The sequence below is a fragment of the Falco biarmicus genome, chromosome 3 (genome assembly GCF_023638135.1).
Source record: "Falco biarmicus isolate bFalBia1 chromosome 3, bFalBia1.pri, whole genome shotgun sequence".
NCBI lineage: Eukaryota > Metazoa > Chordata > Aves > Falconiformes > Falconidae > Falco > Falco biarmicus.
The window spans coordinates 104,001,602-104,017,115 of NC_079290.1; the positions used below are offsets into that span (position 1 = coordinate 104,001,602).

At 51.2% G+C, this 15,514-nt stretch overlaps 1 protein-coding gene across 15 annotated transcripts in view; it reads right to left on the bottom strand.

Annotated features, from left to right (window-relative positions):
• Positions 1–14,043, bottom strand: part of LOC130145574 (E3 ubiquitin-protein ligase rnf213-alpha-like) — a 44,232-nt gene extending 30,189 nt beyond the window's left edge. The window contains exons 1-22 of one of the 15 annotated variants that reach the window (XM_056330517.1): positions 13,898–14,042; positions 11,820–12,084; positions 11,629–11,717; positions 10,284–10,430; positions 9,989–10,052; positions 9,540–9,579; positions 9,188–9,256; positions 8,930–9,103; positions 7,566–7,786; positions 6,922–7,181; positions 6,202–6,398; positions 5,645–5,815; positions 4,521–4,719; positions 4,162–4,226; positions 3,685–3,880; positions 3,456–3,578; positions 3,260–3,358; positions 2,991–3,119; positions 2,628–2,829; positions 1,546–1,725; positions 891–1,022; positions 132–706 (exon numbers count right to left, since the gene is read on the bottom strand). In XM_056330517.1, coding sequence (XP_056186492.1) covers positions 132–706; positions 891–1,022; positions 1,546–1,725; positions 2,628–2,829; positions 2,991–3,119; positions 3,260–3,358; positions 3,456–3,578; positions 3,685–3,880; positions 4,162–4,226; positions 4,521–4,719; positions 5,645–5,815; positions 6,202–6,398; positions 6,922–7,181; positions 7,566–7,786; positions 8,930–9,103; positions 9,188–9,256; positions 9,540–9,579; positions 9,989–10,052; positions 10,284–10,430; positions 11,629–11,717; positions 11,820–12,084; positions 13,898–13,936 — 3,636 coding nt within the window. In that variant the 5' untranslated portion in view covers positions 13,937–14,042. Of the gene's footprint in view, positions 1–131; positions 707–890; positions 1,023–1,545; positions 1,726–2,627; positions 2,830–2,990; positions 3,120–3,259; positions 3,359–3,455; positions 3,579–3,684; positions 3,881–4,161; positions 4,227–4,520; positions 4,720–5,644; positions 5,816–6,201; positions 6,399–6,921; positions 7,182–7,565; positions 7,787–8,929; positions 9,104–9,187; positions 9,308–9,539; positions 9,586–9,656; positions 9,952–9,988; positions 10,053–10,283; positions 10,431–11,628; positions 11,718–11,819; positions 12,195–13,897 lie in introns of those variants that run through there. The other 14 variants (XM_056330516.1, XM_056330511.1, XM_056330513.1 and 11 more) reach the window with 14 other exon arrangements.
• Between the last annotated feature and the right edge of the window lie 1,471 nt (positions 14,044–15,514).

Below are 15,514 nucleotides of genomic sequence, written 5' to 3' on the forward strand. Positions count from 1 at the left end.
ACCGTTCCAGTCAAATCCAGGAGGAAGGAACCACATCTGATAGGATTTAATTACAAGCTACCACATGGATCTGCCTACATGGATTTTCCCAAGAGCAGCCAACACAGATGCCCAACGCATCTCCTACGTACATATTTCGTCAGGTCACTGAGAATCTGGAAATCCCCCTCCAGCTGAAGCATCTGTCTCAAAGCATCGATGATCTTGGCAGTGTTCACCACTTTGGAGAGGGTCAGGTAGTTTTCAATCCTCTCCACCGCACCGGTGATCCAGTAAGCTTTTCCATGCCTTGGCCCTTCACTGTCCTCCATGATTTTGAACTCCTCCAGGAGCTGATCCCTGTGTTCCAGCAGCTTCTCAAACTGGCTTTGCAGGGTCCCAAGGGTGATGGAGAAGTCTTTGAGGGACAGGTAGGTTTTCTGAAAATCAGCGATAGCTGGCTTATAAATTTTTTCTTGAACATCTTCTATGGAGAAAACTCGATCTTCAGGTCCTGTGGCTTTGCTCTGCTCTGCTCTCATCTTCCACAGCCTACGGAAACATTGGCTTCTCTCCACAACATGAAGTTTTTGCATCATGTCGCTATAATCGCCAAGGACGTGTGATTCTGTTTCGCTCTTGCCGTCAATGGAGAACTTCTTCACCGCCATCTGATCCTTGAAACTTTCACTGTCCCTGACGCTTTTCTCCACGGTGCTTCTATCCACTAAACCAGGTAGGAACAACAAGAAGGAGCTCAAGTCACATCTCTCTCCACCAACACAGATGAGCCCTGAAGTCAACGGGTCCCATGATTGCATTCCCTTCCCACCCACTGGGAGATTCTATGGTTTTGGAGACATCTCCCCACTCATCAACCACGGAAGGAGCTCCGTTAACCTCAGCAGTACCTTTTACTACGCCTTCTATACTACAGCACAGCTGGAGAAAGGAGCATCTTTGCTGCTTCTGCTGTTCCAGTTGCTCATACTCCTGCTTCCTGACCTCCAACACTTTTGTTATACAGCAAGAGAAAGAGGAATCTGGAGCGGAAAAAAAAAGAAAAGACCCCAGACATGAAGGAGAACCTCTTGGTAAGAAAAAAAAGCTGCACAAAACATAACCCCTGCCAAAAAAAAAAAAAAAAACCCAAACAAAAAACCAAAAAAAAACCAACCACAAAATTAGTATTTCAGTTTACTCTCAGAGCAGAATTGGAGGAATTCTTCCCTCTGGGTTTTGATAGAACAGAGATGGACTTCACAATGGTCTTGAAGGCAAGGCATGCAGGAAGCTACACCACCACAATCCTTGAAATAAATTCCACTAACACCCCAAAACTTTAACTGCATTAAAAATAAAACCCAACAACCCAACGTTTTCACTCCTTCCTCCTCTCAAAGTGCTTAAAATCTCCCCAACTACTACGTTTTACTTCTGATTTTCAGATTTCCATTGCAGGTAATTTTCAGTTTTCTTTGCATTTTAGACCGTTACCCAGCAGATCGATTTCCCGTTGGCCACATCGCTATGAAAACACACTCAAGTTGGAAACTGCGAACTTACCACAGGTGCACAGTAGCTTCCTAAACTGCTCCTCATGCTCTAAGATGTTGCGGAGGATACTGAAGGGAATGTCTCCCAAGAGAAGGTGATGTCCCACGAAGGTGAGGAGTTGGTTCACCTGGAAAAGGAGGGCTTGCGCGTCGCTGCTGAGCTGAAGTTGATACTTGTGGCTCAAGTCTCCTGGAACATAAATAAAGCCTGGTGAAAGACAGCCAGTGGTTTCCCTCCTGTATTTCCTTTGAAGCCAGATCCTCAGGAAGACCCATCAGCTCCCAGTTTGCAGAGGTCCATCACATCACCGGTGTGGAGGCCAGATGCAAGATTGCTTTCTAGCTCAACCATCAAAACCAGCACCTTGGGAAGAACCCAGATTTCCTTTGGGAAACCCATGTAGCTCCCCCAGCCTGAAACAAACCATGGGGACCACCTAGGAGATTGGGCATCTGAGGCTGGACAGGCAGCTCCAGTGGACATGAAGGGCTTCCAAGAGGGACTGGGACACAGAAGAAGATGCTGTGCAGCTTTGTTCTGGCCAAGGGGAGGTGAAGGGACAAACCCACCACAGCCAACAGCTACTACAGGGAAGGGCAGCTATTGAGACAACAAGCCCAGAGTGTTTTTGATGGTGCCAGAAGTCATAGCAGGGAGCAACAGCCAGAAGTTGCCCTCTCCTCCATCTCCTGATCACAGAAGGGCCAACACTGGCCTCAGACCAGGATTTGTCCAACAGAAACCCTTTAAGCATGGTGATGCTACCACCTCTGTCTCCTTCTAATGTTTGACTCTCTCTGCATGGACATGCTCTGGCTGCATCACGTCATCCCCCTTGACATCCATCCCCACACTCACTGAGCACGCAACAAAGCAGCGTTGTGATGGGATAAAGAAATCAAGATGTTTCCCCATTCCTGGAATGAAACATGAAACTCCGTTTCTCTAGTGTGGGAGATTATTTTTCCCCCCGCTCCCATTTTGTGTTGTCAACAAAATTGGAAGGTCCCTGCTAAAAGACCTGGTCTTCCCACCTAGCTCACTTACAAACCAGGAGCTTCTCCCAAGAAAACCACTCAGGGGACACTCACGGGCAGTGGAAATGAGATGGCAGATCCCGAGACTGTTGAGCAGGTTTGCAAGAACGGGGCCAGTGCTCCCATCAAACCTGTTGACACTTTCCAGGCTCTTCATTGGCGAACACATTTTCTCAATGAGAACAGAAAGCAGCCTCTTAACAGCTGGGTTTCTCATCTTGAGGAACACAGATATCATGGAGTTGAGCTTGGATTCCTGGAAAGATGAGAAATTTCTCCTCTTTAGGGACTTTGTGGACTTATGGCTCTTTCAGAAAGACCTTTCCCTGCTCTCTTAACCCAGCACAACCAGTAAGAGTTGGTGAAGTGGAGTGTAGAGGCCTCCAGCAGCCCAAGGAGGAGTGGCAGCTCTCCTACCTCAATTTTGTCGAGGTCTCCGATGCACTGGATGACACGATTCATAAAGCAGTTCTCCAACTCTACATCAACATTGTTTCCCACTTTCAGGAAGGCCAAGCAGAAGTCTATGAGGTGTTTGTCACTAATCTACAGCAAGGAAATGTTTAAGAGGAAGCTGCTTTCTGGGTCCTCACCAACCTGCTCAAGTTCGGTGACCGAGGCAAAACTGAACATGGCAAAGACCAGGAGCATCCTCCCCAGCCAGCTGGAGGATCTCCATGACTCACCTTCTTCATCCATTCCTTAAACATGGTGTGAATCAAGCCCCGCCACCAACCAGTCCACTGCACAGTGACAATCTTCAGCGAAAGCAGTTGCTGCCACGTCTACGGAGGAAGAGCCAAACCCATCAGCTGACCCGGAGGAACACCCAGATCTACCAAGGGTTGTGGCTCACGTCAGTCTCTGGGTCTCATCACTCACCCCCATGTTCTTCAGGAAGGATTTCTCATCCGTGGGTACCCTATGAAAGTATTTCTCAAGCCACGGTGCAATTACAAGTGAAAACTCTGCAAAACTTTCCACCGAAGAAAGTTGCTGGAATTCCTTGAGAAATTAAAGAACAGAAGCATGAGCCAGAAGCTCTGGGCTCTCCTCAGCTATAAGCAGGAGGCCAAGCCCTCCTGACAGAAGCTGCAGACCTTGTTCTCACCTGGTTCACTTGCAGTAAATGCTCTTTGTCAGCAAACAACCCCAGTATCTGCAGCATTAACTTCATGGAGCTGAACGGCACCAATTCCGGCATGCCCAAGAACTTGTTCAGCGAGAGGTACACCAAATTCAGACAACGCAAGACCTCGTGGTCATCCACAGGCTTCAGGCATTGCTTTGAAGACCCCTGCGGGCAACTGTGGGCACAGGAAAGAACCAAAACACTTCTTGCAGCTCCTTTCACAGTTGCTGCCTGACCACAGACACTCTCTGCAGCTGGGATGCGCAGGCAGATTCATAGGATGTGACCCTTGTGGGCGTCCACGCTCTCCAGCCATGGGGTTAAAGATGTCAAAAAAGCAATGGGCAAACCACATCAGCCACCCTCTTTCTGCCCAGATGGGGCTCCATCCATCCCTCCCCAGACCCTTTATGGAAATGGTGCAGCACCTGCCCCTCTCAAGGAGGTTCGACTCACAAGTTCTTTAACCAGGAGTCCATCCTGGTGATGATGCATTTCAAAGCCACGTTCCAATCATCTTCCTGAAACAGAGGACAGAAAGACATTGAGGAGAAGCATTAAGAAGGCTTCTGCTCCTGCAGCTGAGGAGCTTCCACACTTAAGCACTAAAGCGTGAAGTTTCCTGGTGAGATTAAAGGGATTTCCTTTTGTCTGGTCACAGGATTCAGCTCTAACCCCAAGTTTCTACAATTAAGTCCTTCAGCCCTGCTGAAAATCTCTGTAGGAACCACGGACAAGTGCTGACCCACTTTTAAACAGACCCACCACTCCCTGCAGAGCAGAAGAAGGCCTTCCACCAGCCAGTTTGTGCTTACAGAGACTTGCAATGAGGCTTCACGGGCACTCATGATGTGCTCGTTCAAGGTCTCCAAGAGGAGCTGCAGTGAAAGCTGAATGTCAGGCAGAGGGTCCCTGGAAAAGTTCTTCAGGGCCAACATCTCCACCACCTGCTTTGCTAGCAGATCACATCTTCCGATCAAGGTCTTGTGAGCCTGTATCATCTTGAGGACTTCCCTAGGAAAGCAGGTCAAGAACATCAGATGAACTTTGGAGGACCAGGAAGTACATTGGTGGTGTTTGAGATGACCAGTAGACACAGTGGTGACCAACAGCCAGGGCAACTGGGGGTTAGAAGGAGGAGATGGAGCCTGACAGTGAGTGACTACATGGAAAAGCAGGAATTTTTGGAAATTCAACCACTTTGAGAACATTAGGACAAAACTGAGGGTTCAAGTGACCTTGACAGGCTGGAGGAGTGAGCCCGTGCCAACCTCATGAAGTTCAACAAGGCTAAGTGCGAGGTCCTGCACCTGGGCCAGGGCAATGGCTTTAGACTGAAAGAAGGTGGATTTAGATCAGACTTAAGGAAGAAACGTTGCGCAATGAGGATAGGGAGACACCAGAACAGGTTGCCTGGAGGCACTGTGGGTGCCCCATCATTGGAAGTGTTCAAGTTTGGGTTGGACAAGGCTTTGGGCAACCTGATCTACTGGAAGGTCATAGAATGGGTTGGGTTGGGTTGGGTTAGGGTTGGAAGGGACCTTCAAGGACCATCTCTACTGTGGACAAGGACATCTTCCCCATCCCTGGCAGTGTTCAAGGTCAAGTTGGGTGGAGCTTTGAGCAACCTGATCTAGTGGAAGACATCTCTGCCCATGGCAAGGGGTTGGACTAGATGAGCTTTGAAAGTCTCTTTCAACTCATTCTCTCCCCCAGGACTATTCCCATTCAGCTGTCTGGATAAGACCGCATGTCGTCTGGCTCCATCCTCCCCTTGAGGTCCCACCAATGTTCCTTCAATACCCGCCAGGACAGGGGACACAGCACACCAAGGAGAAGGGGCAGCTCCTTGAGTAGACACCAAGCAGAAGGAACGAAAAGCGCTTTGAAGAGCCGGACAGTTCATTATCCAGATCCTACCTCAGCTTTTCAGACTCACCTTTGCTTGTCTTCACTCCTCCTCAGCTGCTTGAAGGCTTCTGAAGGAAGTTCACACAGAAAGGAGTCCTCCATCTTCTCGTTGATCGCATAGAGCAGCGGGACCAACCAGATCCACAACGTGCTGTTAGTGGTCCTGAGACACATGTCCTTCAAAGCTGGAAAGTATTTGCTGCAAAAAGAGTCCAAAAAAGTCAAACTTCCTATAACCAACCTCTGGGATGCCAGTGGGAGACATGTGCCAACATGGGATGGGGTCTTCTCCCACAACACGCTGCAGGATCCATCCTTCCTGCAGGCAGTTACCTGGAAAGAGCTCAGACTGAGATGGTTCCACAGGCCAACCAATATCAGAGACACTGAACGATCTTCAAGGTGCCCAGGGTACCCAACAGGGACTCACCAGGCTGGAAGCCACCAACCATGGTTTGCATACCCTCAAAGACTCCTTGGGATAGCACGTGGCACCCAAAGTGACACATGGGGACAACTGACCTGAGACTCAAACCTTTGAAGGTGTCATTGCTCTGAGCAAGTGGGTTGACAAATATAAATTACCTTTTCCCTCTCAGATCTTCATATACGTTTTGGTTGTAGTCCATAACCTCAAGGTGCTTTCCAGCCATGTCGATGAGCTGCTGGCTGAGGGAGAACTTACAGCGAAACAAGGTGTGAAAGGCAAACAGGAGCCTAAGAAGTTTAGGGTCCTTCATTTTGATGATTCTTTGTGTGAAGTTTCTGATACTGTTTTTCACCTGGACAAGAAGAAGAAGGAGAGGGCATCTCACCAGGCTGGACAAGATACTTTTTTCTCTGATCTACTGGAAGGTCATAGAATGGGTTGGGTTGGGTTAAGGTTGGAAGGGACCTTCAAGGACCATCTCTGCTGTGGACAAGGACATCTTCCCCACCCCTGGCAGTGTTCAAGGTCAAGTTGGGTGGGGCTTTGAGCAACCTGATCTAGTGGAAGACATCCCTGCCCATGGCAAGGGGTTGGACTAGATGAGCTTTGAAAGTTTCTTTCAACTCATTCTCTCCCCTGGTCCTGGGAGAAGGATGGGAGGTGGAAGATGCTGCTGTCTGGGGGCACCTTGCATGGCACCTCCCTAGAGAGAAATTATTTATTCCCGGTGCCACAAAACCATCCAGGAAGGTCCTACGTGCTAAATATGCCAGGCAGGACAAGGGTCTTAGCTTCCCCACTCCAACGTACAAACTGTCCCCCAAGATGAGGGTCACCACTTAGCCAGCTCCCCGGGGGTTTTGGTGGATGCTTACCAGTTCCATATCCAGAATGAAGGTCCCAAAAACTTCTTCTTTCTCGGCATCCCAAAGACGGACATGGCTGCTTTCCTCGTACCTATCCAGTTTCCTCTCCATATTCTCAAGGAAATTCCAGGAGATCGTGTGAACAGTGAAACTCTGCTCCAGGTGTTCCATCTGCAACTTCCACCTGGACGATTTTCCGGGCAGTTTTAATCTGTGGGTCCTGATGGTGGGGAAATGGCATTCAATGTGTTCAAAAATAGTCCATGTTTCTGGGGAAAGAAGGAAGAGTTTGGGAACAAAATGTCGTAGACACCAAGCTCAGCTGAGCTCCAAAAGCACAAAAAGATCCACACATTTCTCCAGCCCAAGAGGTGCCACCCATTTTCCAGATGGGATTTGACTTGGGTGCCAGCTGTGAGTTTTATTGTGAGGGGAAAAAAAACCTTATTTGCATGAGCAGCTCATCCACCTGCAGCTTGAAACCTCCCGTAATAAACCAATTCCAGCAAAAAAAATTCCACACTTAAACACTAAAGCATGAAGTTTCCCGGTGAGATTAAATAAATTACGATTAATAAACCAGGCTTAGACGTAGGCTACCGCCATCACCATCACGTCTGGTCATGACTTTGGGGGTGAGTAGCAGCACTTACTGTCGGCTTTGATCTCAGTTTTGGGTACATTCAAGACACGATATAAAGAAGTATTTCTGTGCTTGAAGGTCTCTGGCACGTTCAAGTTGTCTGCAGAAATCTGCTCTAACACACAGGGCCTGTCTCCTTGGAAGGTGTTCACGAGGCCGTATTTATAAAAGATGACTTCTTGCAGGTCAGAAAGGGGGATCGTAGCACTGCCCGTGATCACTCTGGTCTTTCTAGAAGAGAACGAGAAGGAGCTCGTTGGCCTCAGGTTGACCTTGATGGTCAGCCCCCAACCAATGGTCTGCCCATGATCCCTCTGTTCCTTCTAGAAGAGAATGAGAAGGAGGTCGTTGGCCTCAGGTTGACCTTGATGGTCATCCCCCAACCAACTGTCTGCCCATGATCCCTCTGTTCCTTCTAGAAGAGAACAAGAAGGAGGTCATTGGCCTCAGAGGTTGACCTTGATGGTCAGCCCCCAACCAATGGTCTGCCCATAATCCCTATGCTTCCTCTAGAAGAGAACGAGAAGGAGCTCATTGACCTCAGAGGTTGACCTTGATGGTCATCCCCCAACCAACTGTCTGCCCATGATCCCTCTGTTCCCTCTAGAAGAGAACGAGAAGGAGATTGTTGGCCTCAGGTTGATCCTGATGGTCAACCTCAAACCTACGGTCAAGATTTGACTCATCTGACAAGGCATCGTTGACCTTGGAAACATCAGGGAGAAATCCACAGCTGGGTTCATCAGCCAGAGGACTAATTAAACCAAACAGCCCAGCTCAGATCCTCACATGGGGCTGAAGGAGCCTGGCCCCAGCCAAAACGGCGGCTCCGTGAGTGTGAATAACTGGCTAGCTGAAAAGGGTCACATAGACATAGTCCAGCTGGCTGGACAAAAATGCACATCGCTCTCAGCTTATCTGAAGTAAAGCAAAATACACTGTCTTTGGCTGTCCTTGTTACACAGTAACAGGAAGATTTTGGTGGGAAAAGAATGTTGCAGGTGGGAACAGAAAACTACAGAAGAGAAACTAGGGGCGGGCTTGGTATTTAGGCAACTAACCAATAATGAGCTTAACTTTTGTAATATGTATGAGCTAATTATAAGAAGGCATAAAAGGTGACTGTAAGGTACAATAAACGAAGTCTGCTGATCACTCATATTGAGTGACTGTGTCTTCCCTCCGTCGCGACACGTGAGTGGTCAGGAGGTTGGAGGAGCCACCACTAAGTGCTACAACTCCATCGGGGTGTCTCCACCTGGGGGTTCACCTCCAACCTCTGTAGGAACCTGTAACAAGGTCCCTCAGCCCGGAGCTGAAACACCTCCCGAGCATAATTTCAACCATTGGGGTGGGGTGGGGTTTTTTTTTTACCTTTTGACCATTGTGGCAAACTCTACGCAGACATTGGGCTGTTTGTATAAGAGGACACAGATCTTCAATGTTGAGTCAAAGTCATAGTGAGCTGCCAGCACAGCGACAAACTCCAGGGTCATGGTGTCTTGCGGTGGTCTAGGTCCACTGAACAGATACGGGCTGGGCTGGCAGCTATTGGAACAGAGGTGGTGGGTCCCCGCTGCGTCCTCCTCGATTTCATCCCCCTTCCCCCCCTTCCCGTGCCCCATCACTCACAACCACTGTGGTTGGCTCTTGACCAACATCCCCGAAGGTTGTGCGTCCCCCGCATCTTCATCGCCTCCCCTGCTGAAGACCTCTTGGTTACTCCACAGTATTTCAGAAAGACCTGGTTGCCTCGGAGCAAGCACCGACCACTTGGGTGGGGGAAGAGGATGCGGAAAGACATCCCGGGGGTTTCTCTGTGCTGACCACAAGAGGGATGGTGGAGGGGGCAAAGGGAACCTAATGATGCCCAAACTGCATCTCCTTCCACCCACAACCCCTTCCCCTGGGGAGCTGCTGGACCTCCAGCCCTCCAGATCCAACCTCAAAGCCTTCAGTGATGACGTCCCTCCATGCAACAAACCTGGTGGAAGATCCTGGGCTGCTTCTGATCTCCTGGTCTCCTGCAACTGAGGACAAAGAATCAATTAATGCCTCCAAAGACGGTGGCAAGCCAAGGAAAGGTAGAACCCAGAATTACCAGGGAAGAGGTGGGGTGCTCCTGGTAGCGTGGTCATGGTCTTCTTGGGAAAGGAACCCCAACCTACTCTAAGAGTGAGGTCTTCCCTGTCCCCCCAATCTCCACCAGCACTCAGGCACAGCCACAGGGATGGGCAGCCACTGGCATGGCCGTTCTTGTCCTCCTCCCTGAGCAGATCCCGGGGGAAGCCCAGAAGGCTTTGGGGTGTGGCATCACCAAGAGCTTCTACCTTGCAACCAGCTCTTGTCACCCAGACCCAATACCGACGTGACTCAGCACCCGATTTATCATCAGAGAAGACAATGTCACCGAGGCAATGTCATCACCAGCACCTGCAGGGTTGAAGTTCCCCTGGTTTGTCATCTCCACCCTCTTCACGTGACCTGGGACCTTCTCCTGGAGAAAAGAACAACGGGAAGAGTTGAAGGGGAAAAAAATCAAGTTCAAAAGCTGAGAGCTCAAAAGACCAGAGAGACAAAGGGCTGTGCTGGGTCTTCTTCTGCCCCTACCATTTATAGGGTGTTGAGCTCCAAAATCAAAGCCAACGACACTGTCATGGCATGGAAAACTCAACCCTTGTCCTCCAAGAGCTTTGGCCATGAGCTTTGAAAGCCGCAGTGGACTCACCAGTTTCCCGAGATGCTTCTCCTCCTGCCCCAACGCTCCCTTTGGATGGACGCTGGTGTTCTGGTAACTCTCCTCCTCCACCACCACGTAGTGGTGCACGGGGATGTGCTGGAGCTGGTTCTCATCCCATGGTGGGACCGCAGGAGCCTGAGGAGGAGAACGGAGTCACTGGCAGTCACGAGAGCATTTGGAGGAACGTTGGAGTCACCTCGGTGCACGGTGCAGCCACAACCAGGGGTACAACTGCTTCAAGACCACAACCCGACCAGCGTGGGACCACTTTGGCAATGCCAAGCCCCCAGAGATACCTCCCCTGCACCTCTAACCCAGCGGTGGCCAAATATTCCACCACTCCCGCCCTCCCCCAGTCAGGTTTATTGGCCAAGCGCCAGGTGGCTGCTCTCCAGCCACCGTTGACCCTCTGGGTCTTTGGCTGGAGTCCTGGACTTCAACGGCGGCACTGTGGGAGGGGAGGAAACGCAGAAGCAGCTTTAGGACGAGATAAAAAAACTCTGTTTGCCAAGTCAGGCCCCAGCAAGAGGGGATGAAAACAAAAGACGGCAGAAATCACTCGCCAACCTCCTGAAGTGTGGGGGAGGGACCAGGTCCCCTGATGTTTTTATTTTTATGATGGAGAATGATGTTGGATAGAGCAGGACTTTGCTCACTTGGGGTCCACCCCCACCCCACGTTGACGTCAGGTAGAGCGTGACTTTGGTCACTTGGGTTCCCCTCCCCCCGCCAAGTTGTTCCCCCTCCCCCAACTTAATAACCTTGACTCAGGGGTGGGGGGATGGGGATACCACATCTTGCACGTGTTTGAGTGAAACCTCAAGCTTCCTCCCATCACCCGTTTTTGGCCGCGAGCCGACACGCTGCCAGCTGCCATGGGGACAGCGAGCTCCATCCCTGGTCAGACCCGATCCTCCACAGGAGACGTCAATTCGAAGGAAAAAAATTCCATTTTATGGGGGAAAAAAATGGAGAAAGCTGTCCAGGCATGTGTGTGCACAGGGAATTTGTGTGTGTGTTTTTGCACGGGGGATCTCCTTTCCCTCCCCCACCCCATGGGAGGTGGGGGGCGATTTCCTCCCCGCTTTGTTTCTATCCGCTCTCGCTTGACCTTCTCAGTAAACACAAGGTTTTTATCTCGCCCTAAAGCTGCTTCTGGCATTTCCTCCCCTCCGCTAACGTGCACAAACCCAACACAAGGCCACCTGGCACCCAGCCAGGAAAACCAGAATTCCATCTTTTTGGGGGGGCCAGAAGAAAAAAACAAAAAAACCCACCAAAAATCAACAACCCCACACCGGTTTCAAGCTCCTGAGGCATCCCGAGCGCCCACCTCGTCTCCACCGAGGGATTCGGTGGCCGCATCCTGCCCATAGTCATAGTCTCCCTCTTCCGCCATGGATGCTTCCTCTACCGATGACTCTGAAAATGAAGCGTCATGACGCGGAAGGGGGTGTGAGTTCCCCCACCCCCCCTCATTTCCCTGCCCTGATCCCATCAGGATCCATCCCTGGATATAATAACCTGAATCACTGTGGATCATCTCCCAGGTGTTGTCACCATCGTATTCCTGGTCCCCTGCCACCTCCTCCGGGACCGTCCCGACGTCCTCACATCCCTCGGGAGCAGAGCTTTGGCCATCAGATGCCATTGGGTCCATCCCAGCATCGCCGTCGCCTTCGTCCCCGGCCGAGGGGCTGCTTTCACCCCCCTGGCTGGGTGGGGGTGGCGAGGGAAGCTCCTCGGTTCCTCCATCCCGGGGGATGGGCTCCATCCCGGCCGCACCGACCTGGGGGGATGACGGCGGGGAGAGAACAGGAAAACCAAAATCCCAGAGCCTGACGGAAAAAGAGGATGGAGGTGGCGATCCAGGGAGCTTCGGGGTGCCGAAACTCCGACCTAGGGAGATGTGGGGCTCAAAAAAAGTGATCTACGGAGCTCTGGGGCTCAAAAATAGCAATTTGGGGAATTTTGGGGCTCAGAAACAGCAATTTGGGGAACTTTGGGGCTCAGAAACAGCAATTTGGGGAGATGTGGGGCTCAAAAAAAATATTTATGGAGCTTTGGGGCTCAAAAAGAGCAATTGGGGAACTTTGGGGCTCAAAAAGATTATTTATGGAGCTTTGGGGCTCAAAAAGAGCAATTTGGGGAATTTGGGGGCTAAGAAAAAGCAATTTGGGGAGATGTGGGGCACAAAAAAATGATCTACGGAGCTTTGGGCCTCAAAAAAATGATTTATGGAGCTTTGGGGCTCAAAAAGAGCAATTTGGGGAACTCTGGGGCTCAGAAACACCGATTTCGGGAGCCCTGGGGCTCAGAAAAAATTACTTGGGGAACTTTTGGTCTCAAAAACAGCAATTTGGGGAACTTTTCAGCTCAGAAATACCTGTTTAAGGAGCTTTGTGTCTCAAAAAAAAATTATTTAGGTGGCTTTTGGGGTCAGTAAAAGCAATTAGGGGAACTTTTCAGCTCAGAAACTCCGATTTAGGCAACATCGGGGCTGAGAAATTAAAATTTAGGGAACTTTGGCAATTAGAAACTGCAATCCAGATAGCTCGCGGGCTCAGAAACAGCGATTTGAAGAGCTTTTGGGCTCAGAAACACCCGTTTTGGGAGCTTTCAGGCTCAGAAACAATTTCAGGTTTTGTGTCCAGCGACAGCAATTTCAGGATTTTTAGGCTCCGTAACACCTATTTAGGGAGCTTTGGGGCTCAGAAACAGCGACGTAGGGAGTCTTTGGGGTCAAAACCAGGAACTGAGGGAGCTTTGGGGCTCAGAAATAGCAATTTGGGGAACTTTTTAGCTCAGAAACACCAATTCAGGAAGCTTTGGGGCTCAAGAAAAAATTATTTAGGGAGCTTTTGGGCTCAGAAATAGCACTTAGGGAGATTTGGAGCTCAAAAAAAATAAATTACAGAGCTTTTGTGCTCAAAAACAGCAACTGGGGAACTTTTCAGCTCAGAAACATCCATTTAGGGAGCTTTGGGGCTCTGAAACACCGATTCAGGGAGGTTTTGGGCTCAGAAAAAAGTGTTTTAGGGAGCTATTTGGCTCAGAACAATTCATTTAGAGAGATTTTGGGTTCAAAAACACCAATTTAGGGAGCTTTTGGGCTCAGAAACAGCAATTTAGGGAGTTTTTGGGGTCAAAACCAGGAACTGAGGGATCTTTTAGGCTCAGAAACAGCAATTTGGGGAACTTTTTCTCCCAGAAACACCCATTTAGGGAGCTTTGGGGCTCAGAAACACCAATTCAGGGAGCTTTGGGGCACAGAAAAAGTGATGTAGGGAGCTTCGGGGCTCAGAAAGACCGATTTAGGGAATTTTGGGGCTCAGAAAAAACAATTTAAGGAGGTTTTTTTGGGTCCAAACCAGTCGTTTGGGAACTTTTCAGCTCCGGACCACCGATTCAGGGAGCTTTTGGGCTCAGAAAAAGTGATTTAGGGAGGTTTTGGGTTCAAAAACACAGATATAGGGAGCTTTTGGGCTCAGAAAAAAGCCCTTTGGGGCACTTCTGGGCTCCGACAGCTGGATGTGGGGGGCAGCAGCCGCATCACCACGAAGGGGCAGAAGCGGAGCTGGCAGCGCTGCCACGGCACTTACCTGGTCAGCTGTGACCTTCCTCGCCGCCGTCTTCCTCATGACGCTCCCACCTCCTCGGCCTTGGCTTTTATACCACTCCCACTGCCCTCACCCCACCCCACCCCCCACAAATTACCTCATTTCTGCGTTTTATTCCCTTCTTTCTCGGAAACTCCTTGAAAAGTGAAAGCAAAAGTCGGAGGCACACCTCATCCTTCCAGGAAATGGGTTGGGGGTCAAGCCCTGGCCATCACCCCCCATGCTGGGGGAGGGCAGGTGGCTCCATGCCCCCCCCTAGTTTGGTTTTGGGGGTCTCCCTGCTGTTGGGGACCACCGGGAGGGGGTGGTTGTGCACTCCGAGATGGTCCCAATGCTCCGATGCCATTCCCGATCCCCATGGCAGTCGATCCCCTCCCTTGGGAGGGTGATCCCCACCCACTGGGTGGTCCTCGGGGGTCTCCAAGCCCCTCGATCCCCACCCCCACCCCAAACCACGGGTCTGGGGCGGGGGGAAGAGGGGGTGGGGTGAGTTCCTTAGGATGAGCCCCTCGCCCGCTGTGTGCCATGCTGCCAACGGCCGGGTGGGGGGGGGGGGTTACTGCCCTGCCAGCACTGCTCAACGTTGGCCATGGCGGGACATTCCTGCGATCCCACCGACACGTCACCTGCAGGGACCACCCCCCCAACAATGAGTGGGAGGGGGATGAGTGGAGGGAGCAAATCACTGGAGGGGGGATGTGGTGGAGAAGGGGTTGGAGCTCTGGTGGGGTGGTGGGGGAGCACATCCCCCACCCCAACTGACCCTTGAACTTTGAGCCCAAAAACCCACACCCACCCCCACACCCTGTACATACCACACAAAGCCAGACTGGGAGCACTGGGATGGCACTGGGAGGGCACTAGGGCCAAACTGGGAAAACTGGGATGGCACTGGAGAGACCACTAGGGCCAAACTGGGAGCACTGGGATGGCACTGGGAGGAGCACTAGGGCAAAACTGGGAAAACTGGGATGGCACGGGGAGGAGCACTAGTGCCAAACTGGGAGCACTGGGATGGCACTGGGAGGAGCACTAGGGCCAAACTGGGAGCAATGGGGACAAGGCCGGAAGCTGCACTGAAACTACTGGGGGAACACTGGGAGAACTAGGACAGAAATGGAAGGGAGCTGGGGACTGACACTGGGAGCACTGGTGGGACACTGGGAGGACTAGGAGAGAAATGGGAGGGAGCTGGGGAGTGACACTGGGAGCACTGGAGCCAAACTGGGAGCACAGGAGTGGAAAGGGGAGCACTGGGGTGGAATTGGAAGGAGCAGGGGGAAGCAAGAAGCCAAACTGGAAGCACTGGAATGGTACTGGGAAGAGCACTAAGGCCAAAGTCAGAGCACAGGGGCCAAAATGGACCACTGGGGGGGCCAGGGAGCGGCACTGAGAGCACTGGGGGACACTGGGAGCACTGAGGGGTCTGGGAGCCACACTGGGAGCACTGGTGGGACACTGGGAGGACTAGGACAGAAATGGGAGGGAACTGGGGAGTGGCACTGGGAGCACTGGAGCCAAACTGAGAGCACAGGAGTGGAAATGGGAGCACTGGGGTGGAATTGGGAGGAGCGGGGGGAAGCAAGAAGCCAAACTGGG